Genomic DNA, 25,237 nt, shown 5'->3' with positions numbered 1-25,237 from the left:
TGGTAAAGAAAATCAGGATTATATAACTCCCTTTTCCCAAATGAAAACCAGAAAACTCTGTAATCTGGATATCTTTTTCCCCTAGCCGCAATCAGACATTCATTTAGCTGTTTAGAAACATCTGGACAGCTGTCTGAATTCTCCTTTTTTTATCTGGTTTGGCCTGTCAGAAATGACTGGCCTTTGGCCTTATGAAGATTCCCCCAGGGGAGGGGGTGTCAGGCCCACCATCGGAAAAGCTACCTGAAGTCTTCCTCCATGTATCCGATCTTGAACCCCACACCCGAGCAGCAGGGACAGAGAAAGGCAGAACCATCTTTGCTGTGGGATTTGCAATTTTGGTGACTCATGAACGATCATCTTTTCTCTGAAGGAGCAGAATGAAGAATTTCTGACTAGTTTATCTTCTCGCTGTCCCTCCCCTTTAGGACAACTGCCTCATGCTGGATCCTTAATTTAAAGAAAATGGATGTTTCCCTCTGGCCTGAGAGCTGGGGATTCTTATCAAAAGTGACATTAAAAAAGTGCCAGACTGGCCTCCTCCCTCTTTCCTGCCCATACTTCATCACTCCTGCCTGTCTCCATCACTGTCTCCCCATCTTGAGATCTGTCTCCACTTCCTGGGTCCCCGGAGAGAAAGCATGAGCTCATTGTTTTCCAGAGAAAAACCAGACTTGGTCTCCTTCTCGCCTCATTTGTCTGTCAGAGCCTGGAGATTGATGATCCTTCCACCAGCCGAAACTGCCTGGAGGAGCTGCGGCCTCGCGCGCTGGGTGTCTGAGCCCTGGGAGGGGGGCCATGGGGAGGGCAGTGATGGCTTGGGGCTCTGAACTTTCTAGAAGGTTATTAGGGCCGTGATATGGGAATAAGGGAATGGGTTATTTACTACACCCTCAACGGTAATTTAAAGCCATACCTCACCTTCTTCTTTCCCAAGCAGCTTGTTTCAAGCTGGAAAACACATGAGCAAATGGGGAAAAGCGGCAGCCCTGAGCCTTACCGGGAAGATGGGTGTTGTGGGGGCCAGGACAAGAACCCGTCGTTCTTTATTTCCTTTGGTGAGGGGGTTGCTGTGTAATGACATTTGAACATGTCTTGTTGAAAACCTGCTAAAAAGATTGAGAAAGGGGGGAAAGGCATTCAGAACCCAGGAATGTGGAAATCTGGGTAAAAACCGTCGTATATCTTAAAATGACGAGGTGGCCTTTTGCACAGAAGATCGTGGAGGGTCGGATGCTATTTGGCTGTGGGTCAAGGAGCATAGTCAGGGATAAAGCAGGGCAGAAGGGCTGGTGAGCCGGGGGAGCCAGAGGCAGAGGTGTGGGAGCCATGCTCTGCGGGGAGGCGGGAACCCCGAGCTCCCTTGTGAGAGCCGGTCACCCAGCAAGGAGGCCGCCAGTCTGGATTTTTTTCTTTTATTTTTTTTTAGGATTTTATTTATTTATTTGAGAGAGAGAGAGAGAGGAGCTGGAGGAGGTGCAGAGGGAGAGGGAAAAGCAACTCTGCTCTGAGGAGGGAGCGCCACGCGGGGCTCCATCCCAGGACCCTGAGATCATGAGCTGAGCCCCCAGGCGCCCCCCTCTGTTCTGGTTGTTAACTGCAGTGTTGGGCTCCAGGGGACGCTGAGGGCCAGGGAGGAGGTGGCAGGGGCGCGGTTTCTCCCGTGGGGCCGTCCTGTTGATGCAGGGGGACCCGATCTTCCGAGGTGGCCTCTGGAGTGCTTGTGAGCCTGGAGGCAGGAAAGCCGTGTCCCAATTTTTCCAGAAAGGAAAAGACTGTGGATTCCATGAACACAGACGAGCAGCTGAGCTGGGGGGGGGGGGTTGGCTCTGGAAAACTGTCCAAAGGGCTTATTAAACAGATGGTGGGTGAGTGATCAACAAGGAAACCCTGATGTCCAGAGCCCACACAGGCCACGCCAAGCTGGCCTCATCCCCTTTCTGGCTATGCTCCTTGGGCAGGTCGATGGGGTGTAGGGTGTCCAGGTGGTGGAGACAGGGGAGTGGGCCTGGGGTGGGCGTGTCAGGGTGTGAATTCCCAGCAGGCCCAAGGGCCCTCCCCAAATTGCTTTCTCTTACTGGTCTTCTTTCTGGTCACAAGAAAAGTTTTGTGTGTGCGTGGGCAGAGTTCTTTCTTCAACGCTGCCCTGTTGAAGGATGGATGTGAGTAATGGCTTGGATGGGGATGGCCCGTTGATGAAATACGTGGGACAGATAGCTAATTCGTGGAATGACAGCTTCACAATCCAATAATTTCTTCAGGGGCTTGAATTAATTTGGGATCTGGCAGGAGGTAACCAAGATATAGACGAACCAAACAATTAGAAGAGACAGTTGCCTGAGCGTGTGGTGGCTTGACCGTCTCAGTGCGGAAAGTGCTTGTGTCTTCTTCCCTTTGTGTGACCAGCCCCGCAACGTGGCTGCCCATGCACAGAGCCAGGCTGCTGTGGTTCTGCTCTGGCTCCCAGACCAGGGACCGTGTTGTCCCCTGGGTTTCGCACAGGCCTGGAGAGGGAACGGTGGTGATGAGGATGGTATGGGGAGAGACTTTGACACGTCCACTGAACCAGTGTCATGCTGGGTTTTGTGGCCGCATGGGCGTGGAAGCTGGAAGGCGCTCGCTGGAAGGAAAGGTGACTTGGGGTGGGGAGGGGCATGAGGGCATTTACTGAATGCTTACACAGGGCAGCCATTAGGTTGGCTCACGCTTCTCAGTCCTAGGAGGCGAGTGCTATTATCTGCCTTCTGCCTTTGAAGACTTGAGGCTCTGAGGGCTTGGGTACCTTGCCTGAGAGCTCTGCTGCTAAGTGGCTTGTCCTGGGAATGGGGACAAGAGTGTGGCTGAGGGGCACGCATGGGAGGCCCCCTAAGTTCCCCTCCCCTATGACCAGGGACTCTCCACTCTCTGGGGAACTTTGGAAGCCAACACTTCATCTTACTCTGGTAAGAGCAGCAAAGCCTGGAGATGCCGGAAATCCCTGTCAACGGAAGAGTTCTGCTTCATTTGTTTCTGACTGAAGACCTCGGGGGTCTCTTGCCGAAGAGCTTGATTGGCTTTCCTCAGTGTGTCTTGATGGGTGTGGTATTCGATGGCTTTGCATCCCACCTGGGCCCTAGCTAAGCCTCTACATCCTCATCGGCAAAATGGGGAGAGTAACAGGACTTACCTTCCAGGGTTCAATGAGATAATGCGTACTAAAGAACTTTGTATAGTCCCTAATACCCAGAAAGCAGGCATCGAACTAAGCTGTGGTTGGAACGAGTGACAGTACTTCATGGCACCATTTTGGCCCTTGGGAGCACAGAGCTGAAAACCGGCAGCCTCCCCTGCTCAAAGCTGTTAGTTCCGGTAGAAAGAGGGGACGTATGTGCACACCACCTGGTGATGGCAGCAGCCCGCGGAAGACGTTCGGACCCCAGGCGAGGGGTCAGGCACGTGTTGGGGGATGAGTGGGGTGCTGGCAGTCAGCAGCTGGGGTTCTGAGACTGGAATGCCATGTGTGTGAATCGGGAGGGTCCCCTGAACACGGCTCCGCTTGTAAACCCTGCAGTGCACGCGGACATTAAAAGGCCCAAGCGGGAAAACAAAGCACACACAGTGGAATGCATTTGAAAGCATTAAAAAGAGAAAACCTAACACTTTCCCTCAGTCTAAAGAAAACCTTTCCTGGCGGGGCCTGCAGCGGCTGTAAGCCTGGCAAATTCTTGGGCTCAGAACATCTGGGAGGAGCAGAAGGTGCTAAGAGGCGCCTGAGAAGGTGGTGGAAGGTGGGGGTTCTTGAAATAGACTTTGGTGACAAGCTGCCCCCCCCAGCCCCCCGCGGCAGGGAGATTCTTGCCAACATTGTGGTTGGTGGAGTAGCCGAGCATGTGCCCTTCCCAGTCCTATCCCCCTTCTGCCCCACTGGCAGACAGGGTTGGGAGGGGTGGGGGACCCCGGCTGTTCTGCCCTCCTTGAACCCCTGGAGCACATTGGTCTGCTTCCCTGCTTTTTCATCGGGGACATAGTTTGGCTTCTAATCTCCAACCTCGAATTCCCGGACCTCCACCCTCCCTCTTAGGACCGCTCAAGTGTTCGGCGGTGACGATAGTAATGCAGCTGGTGATGGCTTTCCTCACTTGCTACAGGGAAAGCGCCCCACTTTCTCTCCCTGTTACGATGGTGTTTTAACTCTTTTTTTCCTTGGGAAAAAAAAATGCCCTTTGAATAAGACTTAAACCTTTAACTGGTTTCATCTCTCTCTCTCTCTTTTTTAATGTTGGTTTTCAGTGTTTTTCCACGTGTTTCTACCCCCTGTTTAATCTTTCCGTATGTTAAGCACAGAGCACAGGCCTCCGGCAGGAAGGGGGACGGAGGGCCCTCAGACCCCGGGGGGTGAGTGACACCACCCCCGAGGGGCAGGCTGAGGCAGGGTGGGCCGGCAGGCCAGACCCCCGTGTTCTGGGCGCTTGTGCCGTCAGCACCGAGGAAGAGGAGCAGCGGAGAAGGCCTGGGTGTCATCCCCTCCTCCCCTTCTTTCTTCCTTCACTAATGAATGTATCAGAGTTCCTTCTCCCTACAAGGCACTGGGGCTGCAAAAAAAAAAAAAAAAAAATCCTTTTTCCCAATAAACCCTCAACAGGCCGTGAGGCATCCCAGCTGTGACTTCTGAAAGCGTCGCGTCGTGCACCCACTGAGAGACCCCCGGCTTCTCTCCTGGCCAGCTGAGGGGTTCTGGAAAGAGCCCTCACCTGCCTGCGAGGCTTCCTCCTTCAGTCAGATGGGGAAACCGCTAGCATATCAACCCCAGTGGGTTGCTGGGAGGAACTGGGAGCATCGACATGGGGTAGGCATCCAAAAGACTTCTAAGGAGGGAGCCCTGCCATGAGGGAGACATGAAGATTAGGTCAGACCGGGTCCTTTTATCTAATACCATCCACACTGGTGTCAGGTGTATAGACCACATTCCCCACTCTCCTCTAGCTCTCCCTGCCCCAGTGTGGCCTATAGACAGGAAATGTGCGGGAGTCCCTGGGAAACGAGGGAGGAGAAAGCCGTGAAGTATGCAGTGCTGAGCTGCATGCTGGGGTGAGCCCCGCATATGGGGTCCCAGAGGTCACCCTCTGTGTAACTGTGCAGAGCGTGCCTTGTGCTCCACCCAACCCCCCAGGAGCTCAGACGCTTGCTCTCTGGCTCTCCCGCCCTTGCCTGAAGGTTGCTCCCCCCTCCTGTTCTCCTGTAGGCTGCCTCGTGTGGACTAAGTGGGCTTGCGAAGCGTGTTGAGTCAGGGAGAGCATAGGGGGTGCTGTCAGCTTTCCTGGGGTGCCCCCTGCCACTGCAGTGGGAATCCGAGGTACACTGAGGCCCTGCCGTGGCTCTGTCCACAGAGGTCCAGGCTTATTTCAAGGTGAGATGCAGACACAGTTCCCAGATGGACATTTGACCCTGGCGTTGCTTTGCTGGTAACTTCCAGCAAATGGCTTCTGAGGGGAGGCCGGCAAATACTCAGAGCAGGCTGCTTCATTTACCTTAGGAATCATCTGATTGAGCAACAGACCCCGATCTCCATTCTTCATCCCTCCAAATGTGTGTGGAGGGCTTGCTGGGTCTGGGGAGAGAGTGTAAAGTCTTTGGGGATAAGTCTGCCTGCCACACCAGTCCTTTCTTGGCGGGGGGGGGGGGGGGGGGGGCGGGGGGGGGGGGGGGAGGCACAGCATACATTAAAAACTCTTAAAGTCCCATAATAAGTAACACCATTTAGATATTTTTAACTCAGTGTTTCCTAAGCACATTTGACTATCACATGTCCAGACTGACTCGTTCCACTTTTCCCCCCAGTTTTATTGAAATACCATCGACATCTAATACCTTGTTAGTTCAAGGTGCACAGTGTGTTGACTTGATCTATGCATATACTGAGAAACGATCGCCACAATAATGAACATTCATCCCCATGTAGTTACCAATTTTTTTTCTTGTGATGAGAACCTTTAAGGTCTACTCGTAGCAGCCTTCGAATGTATGCTATTAATTTGAGTCAGCATGCTGTGTATTATATCTCCAGAACTTTTTTATAACCAGTATCCTACTTTTGGGCTACCCTCACTCAGCTCCTGTACCACTATCCCCTCTGCCTCTGGCAATGGCTGATCTGTTCTCTCTCATTGTGTTCTTAAAATCCACATCTAAGGGAGACTATACGATCTCTCTCTTTCTGTGACTTAGCATAATACTTTGAAGGTCCATCGATGCAGTTGCAAATGACAGGATTTCCTTTGTTTATGGCTGAACGATACTCTGTTATATATATTCATATATATCTACCTACCTACCTACATACACACATGTGTCTCCCACATTTTCTTTATCCATTGATGGGCATTTAGGTTGTTTCCATGTCTTTGCTGTCGTGGATAACGCTGCAGTGAGCGTGGGTGTGCAGCTGTTTCTTGAAGACAGTGATTTCAGGGGCGCCTGGGTGGCTTAGTTAGTTAAGCATCTGCCTTTGGCTCAAGCCATAATCCCGGGGCCCTGGGATCAAGTCCTGTGTCGGGCTCCCTGCTCACTGGGGAGTCTGCTTCTTCATCTCCCTTTGCCCCTCTCCTTGTGTTTTCTCTCTCTCCAATAAAGAAATAAATTTAAAAAAAACAATAATGATTTCAGGGGTGCCTGGCTGGCTCAGTCAATAGAGAATGTGACTCTTGATCTCCAGTTGTGAGTTCAAACCTCGTGTTGGGTGTAGAGATTACTTAACATAAACAAAATGAAAAAAAAAATAGTGATTTTATTTCCTCCAAATACATACCCGTAAGTGGGATTGCTGGATCATACAGTAGTACTATTTTTTGTCCCTGGGGAAGCACCATAGTGTTTTCCGTAGTGGCTGTACTAATCACTCCACCTTCAACATGGTGGGGGGGGAGTTCCCATGTCCTCCTTTTTCTTGGAGCCCACCCTGTGAAGTTGTGAGTTTGCCTTTGCACACACCCTGCCCTTCCCCTCCCTCAGTGGATTCTTCATACCCTTCCCAGCTTCTCTGGGAGCTCGCTTACTCACAGCCCTGTTAGTGACTCAGTGCTACCCGTCTGAACGTCTTTAGAGGGCAGCCCCTTTAGAGCTCTAATAGCATCGTACTTGATCCAAAGGAACAACTCTCTAATGGAAAAATTGAAAGTGCTGTGGCACCTGTTCAGGGCAGAGAATTTCCAGTGGAGTGGGGGTGGGGGTGGGTCTCAGGGCTGCCTCTCCAATCGCTTTGCCTGAGAAGCTTCCTCCTTAAGATATTGAAGCCTTCCACAAGGGTTTCGGAAACCAGGTCTCACCGATGGCAGATGCGCAGGAGAGGAGAACTGCTTACGAGTGCAGTTGTAAGGTATGAACGGAATCCAGAATTCAGCGTCTGGTGCCGTCTCTGCCTCTCCCTTCCCTGGTCTGTCTCCTCCTGATCTAGGGTACATCAGAACTCTTGATGTGCCAGCCTTCTAGGGTTTTCGTGTGCGGAAATTTCTCATTATATATATAAATATATAATCTATGTATTTATATATGTATTTAAAATGTATGTGGCATGATGTCAGCAGTGGTTGCTCATGTTATTTCTGATTTGCTTTGGTCTTGCCCCCCTTAGAGTAAGCAGTTGTAGGACAGCGAGTGAGACTAATGATACTGAGTGCTCCCTGTGCGTAAGGATCACGTTGAGGGCTTAAAGTGAGTCAACACACTCGGGCCTTGGGTCCTCAAGGATTTGAGATGGGGGAAAAGGATGGGAACGGTCTCCCACTCTTCCTTGTCCTGGGGTCTTCCTTTGCAGGGGGAGGTGGAAGGGAGAAGGAGCTGGCTGACACTGGAGTTAAGGGAGAACGGGAGTGATGCCTTTAGAAGGAGAGCGGGGCCAGGGCGATGGGAGAGGAGCAAGGGAGGAAAGGGAAAAAAGGGAAGTGAGCCGGATGCCCGGGTTTGCCCCTCGGATCCCCTCCACTTTGCACCTGCTCTCAGCTCCTGCCCCCCCTCCTCTTCCAGCTTCTGGTGGGTTGGGCTACTGGGGGAAGGAGGAGTGAGAGGTTGCATGTTTATTCCTAGTCCCCTCACCCCCGGCTGGCTGAGACCCTCTGCCCAAGGTCATGTCACCCCTCCCCCTGTGGCCATTCTTTCTAGGTTCTGGTGTCTGCTCCCTCTGTCTCTCCAGGCTTAGGTTATACCAAGTCCTTCTGTCACTGGCTGTACATCCCCACAACCCCCATTGTTGGCCTCAGCACACCCTGTGCTCAGCTTTGTAAATTTTCCATTTTTGAAATTCTTCTTAACTACCCATTTGGGTATCCTGTCTGCCCGGGAGCCTGAGGGGGCCAACAGGAGGGTCACCAGCCCCGAAAGCAGAGTATGGATGAAGGCTTAAGTTGTCCTCATTCCTGAGGGTGCCCCCCACCCTATCCAGGCTGAGGCCTCCCTGCTGGAAGGTAGGAGTTGGGAAGACAGCTTTGACCTTCCCTCCAGGGAAGGCTGTGGGCTTCTCCCCTGCCTCTCAGGTAGCCCCTCTGGGTTGTTGCCCGAAAACCTATTTGTATTGGAAAGCCCATGTTCTGGGCACACGGATTCGGTGCCCAGATGGCGCCTGTATTTACAAAAGCCCAGCACACTGACAGGACCTGCAGACGCATGGATAAATATTTTGCCTCTCTTCTTAGGCAATATTTGAGTCTTTCACATTTAATTGCTGTCAAAGACAGGATGCTTGCCTCCCTGAGGCAAAGCAAATAGTGAGGCCTCCAGCGGGGCTATTCCAGGCCTGACTCGGGCCCATCACCTGCAGCGCCAAGTGTCAGGTAGCTCGAGGGCTGGGGGGCTGGGGGCCTGGGGGAGCGGGAGATGGAGGCAGCTGGCTGCAGCCTGCCTGGAACCCATGGCCACTTACGGAGTTTGCTTTGAGCCTGAGAGAACCTGATCTTGGCCAAGAAATCCGCTACTTTTCTCAGACATCGGTGATGGCCACCCATCTGGCCATTTCCAGGGAGATCCTGCTTGGTGTCTACGAAGCGGCATCCAGCACCACCTGCTCGATGATCAGGTCACTGACGATCTGGATTCTTGATACAATTCTCTACCCTTTGTATTTTCCTCTCCTCTTTCTTCTTAAAACAAAACCCAGAAACATGGACCTCGTTGCCCCTGGGCTCACATTTCCAAAGTGCAGTGAGAGGCTGTTCTGTGCCCATCTGGTTTTTCCCCACGTCGCCGTGACCGGATAAGCCTCCCTCCCTAACTGTATCCAGATAGCAAAGGGCTTCTGCAGCCATCCCTTCCCTTCATTTGTTAGATTCTGATTCGCCTCAATTATTTCAGTCCCTTGCATGGAACAGAAGCGGCTGGATGCCTCGCGCACTGTGGTTTTGCAGAGGGCGGCTTTGATTGTTCTCTTCCTCCCAGCACGCGTTACTGGTGCTCACCCGGTGCTGGGAGCCGGGCAGAGCGAGATGAATGGATAAGACCAGTCCCTGCCCTTGAGAAACTCATAATCTAGTGGGGGGAGCGAGGCGTGTAAACCAATAAGTCACAGCCCATCGGTGTGCTTGCCGCAGGAGGGCAGGAGCTCAGGGAGGGGAGCGGAGGGACCTGGCCGAACCACTATTGCTCGCTGTTGCTGGGTGCCGGCCAAGCTGCCAGGAAGGCTTTGCCAGGGAGCCACCATACTGGCCACGTCTTGGGAGGGAAGGTGCAGAGGCCTCGGATACAGTGGATGCAGGGTGGGGTGGGAAAGCCCCCCGGCTGGGACTTCCTGCCCAAGGAGTGTGCGGTTGATCCCGTGCATAAAAGAGACCTTGGTTTCCTTTCTGGAATACAGTCCAAGCAGCATTGTGGAGGGTGTCCTGGTGGAGGGAAGCTCCGGTCACACGCTTCTGGGTTCTCATCCAGTGCTGCCATTTCCTCGGGAAAGTCCCCTCATTTTTTTGAGCCTTTTTTCTCTTTTGTGAAATATCCTATTATGCGGACGGTCATAGCAACGCCTACTTAATTGGGTTGTATGAAGGACGAAGTAAGACTATATCTAGCACGGGGGTTTCTGCCTTTGGGAAAAGTCCTGAACATGGAGGGTTACAAGTGGGTTGGGGGTGCTGGTTCCTTCACAGGGAGGCGGCATCTGTTCATCCAGAGGAGCCTTGCACACATCTCTTCTGTGTGTGTCATGACATGAGTAGAGCAGGAAACCGTCGGTTTATGAAGCCCTTGACAAGCGTTTCCTGCAAGCGAGTCCTTAGTAAATGTGGCTGTTTGCTGAGATGGATGGTTGTATTCACACAATTACTCTAGAGGCTGAAGGCACAGAGGATGGGCTGGCTTCCGACTTGGTGACCAACTGGATGTCAGGGAGGATGGGCCCCACTAGAGATGGGGAGGCATTGGGGATGGCCAGGGAGTTTATCATGTTGTAGACCAAATGGGAGGTGATGCTATTGGAGATCGTCATGGAAATCAGAGCATCATGGTCTTAGGGTATGAACGTGAGTTGAGATGGTCTGATGGACTACTTTTCCAAGAAGGCATAACAAGATAGCAAGTTAGGGAAGAAGGAAGGCCCGGTGGGGGTTGTGGTCAGGGGGCATGCCAGGGGCATGTGAAAGACTTGAGGACATTGAGAGGCTATGGGGACAGAGGCAGAGGAAGTGAAAAAGGAAAAGCGTGTCTAGCACTTTCTCCAAACTTTGCCTCTTTGAACAGTGTCTGTCCCACTGGAAGAGTGTCTGCAGGAACTCACAGTAGGGCAGTTGTCCGGAGAGGATTTACAGGAAGGTGTCCGTTTCACGAGAGCTACTGTCTCAATTACTGCCCCTCACCGATTGCTGGGTTCCCTGCAGACAGGGAGCCAGGGGTCAAACGATTCAATCAGGTGTCACCACTTATAAATTGAAAATCAGTGGGGTGCCAAATGGATTACCATCAAAATCTACTCAGGTGCAAAACCACATTTTAAACCCCTAACCCTTAAAAATCACTTCTTCCCTGATTCTTCATAATGATTCCCTCCACACTGAGTTTTAATATTCCCCAGATATACGGAGACCAAAAGTAACGGGGAAGGAACTCCTGATTGGCCCTTTCTTTTGGAATTTGCAAACATGCTGGATTTATGAAGTAATACATTGGTAATTCTATTAGATTCTCGGGGGCAGTAGTTCTCAAACTTTGGCGTACAAAAGAATCACCTGGAGGGCTTATTAAAATTCAAATGGCAAGCTCTACCTCTGAGTTTCTGATTTGGCAGATCTGGGATTAGGCCTAGGAAAGGACATTTCTAGCAAGTTCTTGGAGGATGCTGATGGTCCCTGGACCACACTTTGAGAAACTCTGTTCTGAGATAGGAGTCCTTTGATAAGTGAGCAATGCATGCTTCGCTAGTCAAATGATCAGGGAAGGTCCCATTGGACCTGATGTTGAGTGTGTTAAGGGGCTTGATTTCCACCCTCCCTCCCCGCAGAAGGCTGAGAAGAGGCTGGTTCTTTCCATCCCTGAATGATGCCGGGGAGGTATTTTTCTATCTAAATCAATGGTGTTGGACTTTGTAGTTGACTCTCTGGAAAGTAGACATGACTTTTTGGAGTCAAAGTTAATGCCTTGTGTAAACTATAGTTGTCACCAGGCCTGATAGGAGACAAGTCTCTTTCCCCAGGACAGAAAAGTGGGTCCCGGAAACTGCCTCAAGATGCGGTTGCTGCCCATTAATGTTCGGTTTCCTGTCTCTCTTCGGCAGGAGAAATTGAACGATGCACGTACATCAAATACCACTACTCCTCAGCCACCATCCCCAGGAACCTCACTTTCAACATCACGAAGACCATCCGTCAGGACGAGTGGCATGCCCTTCGTAAGTACACCTGAGTTTCTTTCTCTGGCGGTGACCTTCAGAGGTCACAGAAGTTTGGATGCCCATCGGCAGTCTAGTCTGGACGGACAGATGTGCCTCTTAGGCCTGTAGATGGTCTCAGAGCATGACAGCGGTTCCTTCAAGTGTCAGTGCCTGTGGGTCAGAATTGCCTTCACTGGCTTTGATGGCATTAGACTTACAGAGTTTGCTCCTAAAATTAAAAACAGGGGCGCTCCATTGGAAGAGCATGTGTCTCTTGATCTTGGGGTTGTGAGTTCAAGCCCTATGTTGGGACAGAGAGCCTACTTAAAAAAAAAAATAAATCAAGGCAACAAATACATGTAGCATTAAAAAGAAAAAAAAAAAAAGAAAAGAAAAGAACACCAACAACCCCAAAACAACAAACAGACAATGATCGGTAATCTTACTTGGTTACCCGGGTATGACTTCACCACCTAACGAAACTAGCTCCTGGGATCTAACTTCAGTGCGTCTCCCGAGTTGCTTGGAGAATTCTCGTGGCAACCTGTGAATCCCTCGTGTCATTCTTTGTACTTGGTGAGGCCTGCTGGGGGTTGCAGGCTGCATAGCATTGGGAGTTTGTGTCTGGGTGGGTCGCTAAGGGGTAGGATCTTGTGTTTCCCCAAGAACGAGAGGCTTGGGGATCAGGTGTGCATGTGACTGCCCAGGCAAGGTCAGGATAGCTGCCACCAATGCTTAGGGAGTTTCTTGGTCGGGAACCCTCAGAGATGCTAATTGTGGTAAGAGGATGAATTCGTGAGCAAGCCAAGGTAGTTGGCTATTTCCATTTTCCCGTTCCATGGGGTTGTCCTGCTTGTCCGTGTCTGGGAAGCTGTCCTTCGCTGGTGGCACAGTTCTTCAGGGGACACATTCTGCTCTGGGTTGTCTCTGCTGCATTTGGCACTTCTTTTCTGTTGCAGCCTTCCCCCCCACGTGATCTCACAAGGCTAGAAATCAGTCTATGCTGATATGCGAGGGAGGGCCTTTTATGGTTTGCTAAATCGTTCTGTCAATTTTGAAGAAGATTGAAAACCTCTTTCTTCCCTTCATTGTTGCCTAGTCCCGTCTTGCATGCTTGGTGGCTGACAGGTATCTTCCACTTGTTAGTTTGGCTTTAATCAAACGACCATGGCTTGAGGTGGAGGGAGGGGAGAGAGGCACGTAAAATTAAAACAGAGCAACGATTCACTGGTTTCAGGAAAAAAAGACTGTGACCAGGTGTCTGGATGATTGCTCCCGCCACTGGCCCGAAGTGGTGGGGCTGGTGTCAGTGGCTGGGAAAGCATTAACTAAGTTGTTACCTTCAGGCTTTGACATTACCAGACACAGCAAGCAGAACGTGGGGACAGAGCACTAACGTTGCAAGTGCATTCCTGTGCACCAGACACTGAGCTAGGCTTACACATACTTACTTAACTTTAATGTGAGATTTGCCTTAGAAATGCTAGTAATCAGGATTACTTAAAAAAAAAAATTTTTTTTTTTTGGACATAGACACTTAAGGAGACAATTACATAGATACTCGAAAATGTCTGCTCATTTCCCACTTACATTGGTCTATGGTAACAGAAGCCTGCAGTAGATGTTCAAGGTTCGTGATAAGCCTTGCCGAGTAACCACTTAAATATAACTTAAATTATGGGGCCATAACAGAAGCTAAGAAGAAGTGATCGGCGTGGCTTCGGTTCATATTTATTCAATTCAACCAAAGGTACTGAGTTTTTCTATGTACCAGGCACATAGCGAACACTGAGGCCACAGGGAACTCTTTGAAAGAGCTCACATCTGGAGGTAGAGGTGCAGGGGGCGGGGGTAGGGGGAGAGACCCATTCACGACGCAAATAATTACAAGGCAGTGTAATGATTACAATATAGTATAATTGTTTCAAGCAATTAAGGTAGTTTGTGAGATTTTTCCAGCAAGAAGGAGAATTAGTGTAAATTGCTCTGAGGCATTTCCAGGGAAACCCAGTAGAATGCTGTGGACTGCACACCGTAGATCCCTGGATCCCTGGAATTCGACTAAATTACCTACTGTGGCATCGCTGGCATGTTACGTGGTGTTGGCAAAGACGGAGAGAGGAGGCCAACGCTAAGGTTTGTGGAATCTTCCTGGAGTCCAGCATCTTGTTCTGAAACCGTGGCACCCTTGGGTTCTGCAAACTCGAGTGTGCAGATTATGCCTGTGAATCGGGGTGCTGATAGTTTTCTGTTTTGAATGGATAAAAGTGCTCTCACCAACTGATACGTGAAGTCTTTGGCATCCCACGGTGGGTGAAGCGGATGCTTTTTGGGGGATTTGTCTGCCTATTTCACAGAGTGGCCTAATGGGCTATTAAGCAGGCAGAGAACATTTGCCCTTCCTGATAACAACGATAGCTATTTTCAGCCAGAGGGTAGGTGAGCATCTGTCCCATCTGACGTTGGTGCTAAGTGTAATTGGCAATGCTGGCGTCATGGGAAAGGATAATAAATGTCAATTTCAATTTTCAAAGGTCAGATATTGATTGATATTAGGTGGGAAGGGGGCTCATGAGCCCCCTTTGAAATAAAGTAGAAACTACAAAGACTAGCAAACCCCTACAACCAACCTTTGGAAATTAAAAAAAAAAATTGGACTCTGATTTCATATTTGAGAGTTCTGTACTCTGTAATACTGTCAATGAGATCAAATAAATCCATTTGATCCCAGGCTGGTTATCATTTTGGAATTTGACCATAATATCCTACATTCTGTCATTTTTTCTCAATAGATCATATTTACCAAAGGCAAGAAATCAGTATTTTTTCTCTAACAACTTGGAAAATATTTCAGACTTTGCTTAAACTGAGGTTAAACGTTCTTCATGTGGTCATCACCCCTTGATGTGGGGAAATATATATATTTTTTTCTAATAGGAAAAGCACAGTTTGGTTTAAAACTGTGCTGTGGTTTCCCAACAGTTTCCACCACCAGTGGGAGGCTTCACTGTTTGGCTGAGAGCTCATCCACTTTTTATGGTCAAGTGAAGAGTAGTGAAGGAATAAAATTATTTGTAGGTCACTAGGCTTATAAATCCGAGTGTAAAGAGACGATAACCACCCTGGGGAATAAAGGCCAGAGAGCCAAAAGTATAAGTGTGTGCATGTGGGGGGTGTGTGTGCGGGTGTGGGGGGCGGTCTCTGAGGTTTGAATGCTGGCTCGTCTGAGTGACGTGTTGGCGAGGTTTACTTGGGCTGGATGGCGATGGCTGGTGAGGCACTCTATGCTTGTTGTCTTTCCCACCCAGGTCGGAGCTCCCTGGGAGGAGGCAGAACCCCTTTCAGAGTTGGAGTTGTGCCCTCATTCCCCCTAGGCATGGCTCTCTGTCTGGGGCAATCCCCTTGCCGCCCTGTCTATCCGCTGCCTTCCGTTAAGTTCCAGTGACCCCGAGTGGCATTTGTCCAGACTCCGTGGGTCTGACTCAGAGCCTCCAGCCGCCTCCAGTGTGGGGCCTGTGAGGGTGGGACGGTGGTGACGGGAGACGAGCTTGGCCGGTGCTACTCTCTGGATGGGCTGTCTGGTGTGATGTTTTGATTATGACAAAATCAGATGAGCGGCGGTCGGGGGGGAAGCAGGCTGGCGCTGCGGTGGCACCTGAAACACTGCTACTTCCTCTTGTCTCTAGAAGACAATGACCCCACAGGCTTCTCATGCTCTGTAGCTCTGTCTGAGTTTGCAGCCCTTATTGGGAGAATTCTGTGTCCTCCTGCCATCTCTAAGGGCCCCTGAGGCCATCCCCAGTGGCTCTGCCTTTGCTCCATGTGCCACTGGAGTCCCTTTGGTGATGCCCTTTCAGCGAAGCAGGGGGCCTGCATGTGGCCATTGGTTGGGTAAGGGGAGGTGGGTGGGCAGGGAGCCTGGTGGCCTGTGCTAGGGCCCTGGGAGCCCAGAGGGCGAGAAAGCTGGGTCTGGGAAGACGTCTGAGAGATTAGGGCTTCTGCAAGAAGGAGCTGGCACGAGTAGAGTTGCACCAGGTGGTCCCGGGGAGCCTGTCTGGGGGCCACAGGGCAGGCACCTGATGGAAGGTACGAGAAGGGACATACCTCCGATCTCTGCTTTGCTGATGCTGTGTTTCCCCTGGGGTCTGAGCCCCAGCACTCCTGAGTCACCATTTTTGTGCAGTTACGGTTTTCCATTCCACATGGTGTTTTCAAGATGGAGGTTTCTGCTCGCAGCTGATTGCCCCTGGCAGCGGGAATCAGGGAGCTGGGACTCCACTTCCCTACAGTCAGAGCCTCTGCCTTATCTCTCAGGAGGCTGAGGGCCAAGAAAGCTAGCGTTGTTTATTTATTTATTTTTTTAAAGCCTCCTTCTGTCAAGACTGAAATTTCAGTTAATTAGATCGGATGGTCACAGGGCACATTTCCAGCTGGCCGGGGAGGGAGAGAGGAGGAATGATCGCCGTCCCGGACATCACCACCCCTGCTCCCCCATCCTCCTGAGGGTGCTCCTCCAACAACACACAAACTCGCTCACACAGTAGCCCCGGGAAGTGGGGGTCCAAGAAATAAGATGGGTCCTTAAAGAGGGAGGAGAGGAGGGCAGGGGTGTAGGGGAGGGAGGGAGACAGACCAAGATGGAGCCTGAGGTCCTGAAGAAGCAAGGGCGTTTCAGTGAATGTGATAAAAGAGGGAGAAGAAATGAAAATCCGGAAGTTTCTTGTCTAGTGTGGACCGTCGGATGACACACCTGGCTCCCTGACCCCAAAGCTGGAGGGTGCCCATGGTGGGGGGCCTGTAGGCTAGCTCAGTTTTGGGGGCCAGCCCCCACCCAGGTTGGCGTGTGGTGAGAAGCTTGGTCTGTCCTGCTGCTCTGTTGTACATTTCAGTGCTGAACACTTACCGTCCTCTGCTTGGCCAAGCCCTACCTGGTCTCCCTCTCTTCTGGCCTCTTGCACATCCTCTCCTCTTTCCATAATTAGTGCATCCTGCCCCTGGACCCTAGTCTCCCTGGGGCTGCTGTCTCATTCCCTCTAGCCACCCCCAGGTCATGCCTACCTCTTGCTCCCGAGGGTACTTCCTGCTCTTCCCCCCTGGCTTTGGCCTTTTGGACTTGGATTTATGTTCGCTCCTTGCCTGATGGCACTTGTCTTTTCCTTTCCCTGTGAACTGCCCTGGCAGCTCCTGGACCAGCCTGTTCATCTACGCTCTGGACTTTCTGCCCATTCAGACTTCTGGGCTCCAAGCTCAGGAGTTGCCTGGATTTCTGGTCCCTCCTTCCCCAGCCATCCCTAGTCAGAACGAGATGAATGTGGTAGACCAAGGGGCTTGGGATGAAAATAAAATAACAGTAACTACCACAGTGATGACTATCTCTTTGCTCATATCCACTGTAATGCCCCTCAGAGGGTGGCTCGAGGTTTCCTCCTAGGAGCCCAGCGCAGTGTTCCAGCTCCTTTGCAGACAGAGTAGCCAAGCCAGGGAGAAAGTGGTTTACCAGAGGTTCCACCTTGGCCTGGAGGAATCAGAGATTCAGAATCCAGGTCCAAACTCCAGCGGACTCCCTCCAGCTATTTTTTTCCTTTCTGTTTCTGGCTGTTGTTATGTAAAACAGCTTAATGAAGTAAACATCCCAGACATTAGAAGCTTGGGTCCCCTGCAGTGTCAGCCATTTTCCTTCCCCTGCATCCGCACCAGAGCCCAGCCTGCATGAGGCTCTTACTGCGTGCAGTCTGTTGTGAGCTGCCTCTTGCTTGCAAGACTGGCCTCCGTGGGGGTCATGCCTAGCAAGAAACCATCCCCAGCACTGTGAAAGCTTGGTCGCACAGAAACTCAATCATCAGGACATCACCATATGTCAGTTGGTGTCCTGAAGTCTTTGCTCTTTGCAAATCGTCTTTATCCCTCAGTCCCACCTAGCCCTTGCAAGGAATGTTGTAAACTTTTGAGGATCCCCATGGGCTGCTCCGTGCCTGTCCTCCCAGATCTTCTGGGTTTTTTCTGCAGCAAGCCAGGCAGAGAGCACAGCCCCCTTCACGTGCCACTGCACCTCCATCTGCCCTTGCAGCGGTAACTCCTGCCGGGGCACTCTTCCTCACAGCTTCCCCTGCTTGTCAAAAATTCAGTGAACTTGTTCGTGCAAAGGTGCTCATATCTTCTTGGATTATCCTTCACCCCCAATAGTATTTTTAACTTTCAAAAGACCTAACCCAAAGGGATGACAGCGCGGTGGTTAAAGGTAGTGCGGAGTTCCCTAAAATCGTAGTGCAGATGCTCTCACTCCCACCTACTGCTGTGGCTGGCCTGACTGGGGGTCGGCGACAGGAATGGAGTGGACAGGATGGGGGTTTATTTCTGAGATGGCCTCAGGAGTGGGAAGGAAGGAAGCCTGGGGTAAAAGTTGGGTTGGAGGATACAGTGCTTCTGTTAAAGATGCACTGATGATCCCTGTACTGAAGCAAATCTGAGAATCCCCATGTCGGTGTCATTGCGGTTGTCAAACACAACTCATGAATGTGTGAGTCCAAGTTTGTGTGGGGCGTTAGCTGGCAGTCTGGCCTAGGAGCATTCTCACAGCTTCTGTACATTGGAACCTGTCTCCTCCGCTGAGCATTGTGAATCGGACGCCACAAAGGAGAGCTGGGCAGAACCCCACCAACTTCCCTCGCCCATTTGTTCATTTATTCATTCAATATTCATGGAGAAGCCCCGTGTTAGGTGCTGGAGGGGATATTAAAAGGTATTGTGCTTTACAAATTGGATGACCTATTTCCAGGTGCCAACCTGGCAAGGGATCAGATTGCTTGTTGATTAATGTTTATTGACTACCCAGAACGTGCAGGCTAATGCTACTGACGTGCACACATCATGGGTCCCGAACTCCTCACTTATGTCAGCATAATTCCTTATAGAGGGCATAAAAGCAAAATAGAAGCCCAAACTACCTCTCACAGAGGCATGGCCTGTTTTTTGTTTGTTTGTTTGTTTGTTTGTTTTTGGAGCAAGGGAAAAGTGGGGATGACCTGGGATCTACCTCTTCTTGGCCCTCTTGGGGGGAACTGTCCAGGCTCTAGGTGCTGAAAAGGAAGCCCTCTATGACTTGTGATTCCTCTTTCCGACAGCTTGGACAGTCACAGCTCACTGTCCAGGCACTCTGGAACAGTCGGGGGAAGGAACAAAACCAGAAACTGAATATTCCAGCGGGCAGGAATAGCTCAGCAACAGTGACTGTGGGTTGGATGAGGCATGGATGCCTGGGCAGCAGACACTTATCGTCAAGGCAGTGGGTCACCAGGTATGAGTACAGTGGGGATTCAGGACTACATGTTTCAATTCTTACAGGCCCCACTTCTATAGGAAGTCTAGAACATTAGGCAGTTAGAATAAGGAATAGAGAGCAGTGCCTGAGAAAAGCCCACAGTTAAGATCCGGGATACACAGGTCAAGGGGTATCATGCCTTCATCAAACTGGGAGATCATTTTAGTAAAAGCAGCAGTCTCAAACTGCTAGGTCTCGAACTAGGATTGGTCCTAGGCTTTGGAGGTGAGGCTGCTTCTGAAGATAGTAGGACTATGGTGAAGGGCAGGAGAGAGGCATCTGGGTATCAGAATGTCCTAGCAGAAAAGGTAATTAAGTTCTGTATTTCATGGTAAAGGTCGTATCAGAGTCTACTGGTGCTACTCAAATGTGGTCCATGGGCCATTCTGCATCATCTGCAAACTCATTAGAATTGTGAATTCATGGGCCCTAACCCAGGCCTATTGAATCAGAATCTTTAAAGTCTGAGAACGCTTGGTGTTGAGGGGGGTGGACACTGGTGGGGGCTGTAGTGGTCAGTGAAGGCTCGGGAGGTCAGAGAGTATGTGGGCCTTGAATGGAGGTTGGGAGAAGGAATATTGAATTTAGTATAACCTCTCACACAGGAGCAGGACTTTTAACCCTATTCATGTATTGTTTGTTGTCTGTGTGTCTGTGTCTATTTTCTATTATAGCTTTGGTAATTCACTTTTCCTCCATATTTCTTTTTGTTAATTGAATAAAACAGCATGGAAGAGGTGAGCTATTTTCTTTGTCTGTCTTTCTGCATTATGTATACTATTAGCATCTTCCTAACATCTAGCCTGAAACCTCTTTGTTGTGTCTCCAACGTTCTTCTTCATTTGGAAACTGGCTTTAGGCTCCACTGAGGCTAGGGGGCACTGGATTGAGTTCCAGCTCTGTCACTGTCTAGGTATATGACCCTGGGCAAACTATGTCAGTGTTTTAAACCCAATACACTCATCTGTAAAACAGAGGTAGTAATACCTGTCTTGAGAGTTATTAAAAAGTTTAAATTAAATAAAATAATTAAAGTGAACTCAGTTTAAGTCTGCAAAACCTGATACCAAGAGGCATTAGGTGCCTTGATTATAGGAGGGCAGAGTTGTACCAGGCGTTGGGGTCCCCATAGGATGTGAGGGAGAGGCTTTAAAATGACCTTTCGTGGACCCGGGGGCTTTTCTCTTGAACTCTGCACAGACTGTGTGGGTGTTTGCCTCCTATGTGGCTGCACGTGTTAGTGGGTCTGTGGTGGGTTTGCTGTCTGAACAGGTGTGTATGATGGGAGCTTGTATCAGGTGCTCACAGTGTGGGAGTAGAAAGTGGCTGAGAGGATTATGTGCTGAATGGCAACAGTGTGGCATATTGTGAAAGGAATTTCAGAACAGAAAATCATCAGTGTTTGGGATCCTCAGTGGGATAGCAATAGCAGAAGCAGCCCTCTAATTTACCAGTTGTGTCCAATAAGAATACAGTTTAGACAATAACAGGAGTCACTAGAAGATTTATATACTAAGTGGCTAAGAAGTAACATTTTCAGAGCTTTGAAGATAAATATGCTGTGAGTACATTTGTACTGAAATCATTGACAGGAGCATGGAAATGATTCTCAACTGTTGCGGCTCAGCCTGCCTTTAGGAAGGCTGCAATTTCCAGTCTGTACTGTGATCAAATGCTCTTCTCTTCCTGAAGTGGAAATACTGCAAGAGGTTTGGGGATATAGGGAAAGGAGGTGGGTCTAGGAAGAGGATAGTTGGCATGGTCAAGGTTGAGGCATGATATTCCTATTCTGGGGGAAAAGGATGCTCCTTATTTTCAACTCTGCTCAGGATGGGCTATGGGATGGTGTAGGCTGTGGTCATGGATATTGCCATTCTGCGTTACCAACAAAGAAGGACCAAGAATTACAGGGAGATAGGTTGGCCTTCAAGATCGCTTACAACCTGTGAGTTGGGTGTGAGGGGGGCTACAGCTCTGTCTGACCTACAGCTCTGTCTGACTTCCCTGGGTAGTAGGGCTGAGCTTGAGTGTGGTGGGACTATTCTGTAGCCATGACCATGGGGAGAAAGATGGAACTTGAGTCCTGATAGCAGGAGTTCTAGGGAAGCAGTGAGGATCTGAAATGCCAGGTTCATGGAGTGGGCAGAAGGCAAGAACCAAATCCAGAGTGAAGGTAAGGCAGAATATGTAGGGTTGCCAGAGAGACGATGAAGCATTGCTGAGTCCAAGACTCTGGCATTGCCCATTAAGTCATATTTAGTGATCGTCAGTGTTGGCTGCTAGGACAAACCCCACATTTCTGTTCATGACTAAGAAGAAAGGCTGCATAAACTGATCAGGTTTAAGGACGTTTTATTTATTTTTTTGGCTATCGTGTTAGTGATGGAGTTACCAGGCTGAGCTAAAACGTTTGGTCCTCTGAGACAATTGTGGGAGCTGACCCCTGCGCTAGTTTGACTTTGGGGCTGATTTTCTCTGCTATTTTTTGGTCTTTTCCTGGTAACTGACTTTGGTTTGGACTTGGAGGTTATAGAAGGTCAAGAGGTTGGCCTGGTTCTGGGTAACTCAGGCTTACCTAAAGTAGTTCTCCATGGAGTTCAGCCTTGCTCATATAAAACTGTAGTTCTATGTGTAGAAGGTGGGAGGTGGAGCTAAACCTGAGCCAAAAATAATGTGTTACTTGTCTTGCTTCACTCTCTATGCATATCTATCTTGGGAGTCTTCCATGGCAGCTTGGTATTGACTACAATTAAAACATTCTTGGATTCTTTGTAATTCAACATTCCAGCCAGGGCCATCCAGATGAACTTCCTGTCATGATGGAGATGATCTATAAATCTGCATTTCCCAATATGCTAGCCTTAAGCCATATCTGACTGTGGAGCCCTTGAAATAGGAGTAATGCAATTAAGCAATTGAATGTCTAATTTAACTTAATTTAAATTTAAATGATCACACAAGGCCGAGCAGCTACCCTATCAGACAGGGTAGTTTCAAACAATCTTCAAATTTCTTAAATAGATTCCACTTCCAAATTATAAGCTGTTGATTATGAACATTCAGACATTAAATCACAACCTTACAGGTGTTTTGAGTGCGCCAGCCATCTTTCAGGGGCTGGAAACACACATTCCCTTGAGTCGCCCATATCCTGACTTGCCACGCTGCCCTTGGGCTCCCAGAAGCCCCACTCCCAGAGCTAACCAGGGTTTTCTTAGGCTTTTCTGCTGATCTGTGCCCTGGGCAGGTGAGGTGAGGTGGCAGGGGAAGTGTCTCATCATGACCTGTGCCAAATCTGGGCCAGGTTGTTGCAGGTCGGGTTCCCTGGAAAGATTCTGAGGTGGAGTTTTGCCGGAGGATGTTTATTAAGCAGTGCCCTAAGGACCCAGTTCCGCGGTAAGGAAGGGACAGAGCAAGATGTGACAGAGGGAGAAGTCCAGCTATAATACAGGCCCAGTGACCCCACCCCCCGTCCCTTGCAGAGGGCTCTGGTCCCACAAGTGACCCTTTAGAGTTTCTGGAATGGGGTCAGATGGCTGGGCCTCAGCCTCCTACTTGGTAACGTTATTTCTTGGATGCGGGCTCACCAGAGTAGGGGCAGCTTTGGGCCTCCACGCTCTGTGTCTGCTTAATCCCCAAAAGGGGCTGACCCCTGAAAGGCCAACAGCCTTCTCAGAACCAGGGCAACAAATCCTTCCTTGATGGGGGTCCTGGGTGGTGTGTGCAGTGTCCACCGTGTGGGCATTGGATGGAGTGATTGCTTGAGGTTGGTGGTAAGAGGACTGAGACTCTGATGGAGCCCCTGGCCCAGAGCTCGAGCCTGTAAGAGACAGAGGTGCAGCTAGAGCCCAGGCCTTGGTGATTGCAGAAGTCGTGCTCTTTCCTCTCCCTGAGGATCATTCCTCTTCCTGAGGATCCCTTCCTTATGCCTTATCAGACAGACCTACTCACAGACTCTTCTGTTCTCTCTGCCCATTTTCTCAGGTCCTAGGCTTTCTGATTTTCATTGTCCTATGGGACAGTCCTACTTCATCCTCCTCCTCTCCTACCCCTCCCCCATTGTCCAAAGCAAGTGAAGAACCCTCCCCATGAGTCGCCAGCCTAGCCGCCCCTCCATGAAAGAGCTCAAGTAGTCAAAAGAAATGAAAGAAAGCTATTTATTTTCCACTTCTGGGTTTTTTTTTTTTCCATTTAATTACTGGTATCACAACAGGTCTTTTTTTCTATTGCTTTTTATTGCAGATGTATAGTATTTTATCTACATTATGAGTTAAATAGGTTTTTGTGGACGAGCCTCGAAACCCAATCATTTATAACAGACATGACTTCTCTGGAAATAGGTTCTGAATTCTAAATAACTGACTTATAAATGAGGCTTGAGAACAGAACTCTTTTCCAAGCTGGAGACTGTCTTTTACTTTCTGGGCAGTTTGCCTCTGAATGGCCTCCCTGCCTCCCTCCTTTCTGCGTCTCACGCTGCATCCCCGAACCAGACACCGTCCATGGGGTAAAAGCACTGGCTCCTCCTAGGTCCCTGGTTCTCAGTCCCAAAACAGCTGCTGATACAAAATTAATGAACGCGCCCCATGGTGCGCCCTGCCTAGGCTTATCTGAAATCCAGAAATCCAGCCGTGAGACCGCAAGCATCTTTGGCGTAAGGTATCATTTGGTCTCAGTCCTCTTCTCTGTTCACATTGATAAAATGAGACTAATTATGTAAGATTTCCCTGAGGCTCCTTGTTTGGGCACCTAGCACCAAATTAGAAATGAGCAGTCAGAGGTGTGTGTGTGTGTGTGTGTGTGACCTTTTGAGGCCGAGAGACTCCTGAACGAGGGTGTGGAGGGGACAGCACCATTGAGAGGACAGCACCGGGGATGACATCAGCGTTTGTATTCCACACGCCAACCCATCCCACCGCTTCACTCCTGGAGCTTCTAGATGCTGCACAGTTGCCGGGGAAACCACGAAGAGGAGCTACACAAAAGCTACCTTTCCAGAGCTCTGGGCAACTTATCGTGAGGATAGAGCAGAAGGAAGGGAGTGTTCGTTCCAGCCCTGAGTTGAGGGGAAATGGCGCCTTCAAGCCAGCACCCCGTCCTGTGCTGCCCCAGTCCGGTTCCGTCCCTCTGTCAGGCTAGCTCTGCGAGCTGCTGCCCTCCCCCATCCCACACGGCCAGCTGCTCCTACCTGAAGGGATCTTTTCATTTCCTGGAAGTAAACGTCACTTCATATCAAAAAGAGTAGGGACCTCTGATTTCTGGCTAAGGTTTGAAATCCGGTTCCTGTGTAGCGTGGCAGAGCTAACAGAAATGTGCAGTTAAAAAATACCGCCTCTGTTCCGTGTTAAGTTGCAGAAGGCCTGGGATCCTAAGCATTTGCAGTTCTTGGTCAGAGCTTTGCGCTCTGGTTCACGAAGCGCCATCTTTGGTTGTTCCTGGAATGACCTGGCAGGACCTTCGTGCCCAGGGTTTCCTGAGGGCCTGGCTGTGCACAGCTGGGCAGTGACGGAGGGGCCTGGAGGGGCCTGCAGTCTACTGGAGAGTCTAGAGCAGCAACAGCAACTCAGAATGGTGGGGGTCGGGCCTAGGGGACACGGACACACAAAGTGCCACCAGCAGCGTGCAGAGGAGGAAGAGGCTGTCTCAGCTCAGGACAGTGGGTCAGGAATAGGGGCACTTGAAATGGCCCTAAAATACTTCATTCATTAAACTTGAGTCCTTACCATTTACAGGAACTGTTTGGGGCACCAGATGAAAGGAATGGCTGTTTCTTATCCTCATGGAACTTAACGCTCTTATGTAATTACTACCACTACTGAGTGCTTACCATGGCCCTGAGATGCGTTATTTTATTTAAACCCCAACTGTCCTGTGAGGAGCATACACTTTGGACATTTGTCTTACAGAAGAGGACACGGAGGCTTACAGAGGTGACAGAGGTCACTCATGGGAAAGGCACATGGGGTGAGCAGTGGGACTTGAGGATGCCTTAGCAAATTCATCCATCAGCACGTATGCGATGGATGGAAATGGTGGTGTCTGGACCCCGAGGGGCTCTCTGTGATAGGCCAGGCCCGGGATCTCCTGGCATGGGTAGGCTC

The 25,237-nt window shown here is 50.1% G+C and overlaps 1 protein-coding gene across 1 annotated transcript in view; it reads left to right on the top strand.

Annotated features, from left to right (window-relative positions):
* The window catches only part of TMEM178B (transmembrane protein 178B), a 317,812-nt gene that overhangs the window by 99,634 nt on the left and 192,941 nt on the right, over positions 1-25,237 (top strand). The window contains exon 2 of the mRNA XM_032867465.1: positions 11,723-11,836. Coding sequence (XP_032723356.1) covers positions 11,723-11,836 — 114 coding nt within the window. The remainder of the gene's footprint in view (positions 1-11,722; positions 11,837-25,237) is intronic.

The sequence above is a fragment of the Lontra canadensis genome, unplaced genomic scaffold, assembly GCF_010015895.1.
Source record: "Lontra canadensis isolate GAN:19392208 unplaced genomic scaffold, GSC_riverotter_1.0 scaffold2, whole genome shotgun sequence".
NCBI lineage: Eukaryota > Metazoa > Chordata > Mammalia > Carnivora > Mustelidae > Lontra > Lontra canadensis.
This window is presented reverse-complemented; position numbering and strand designations above follow the sequence as displayed.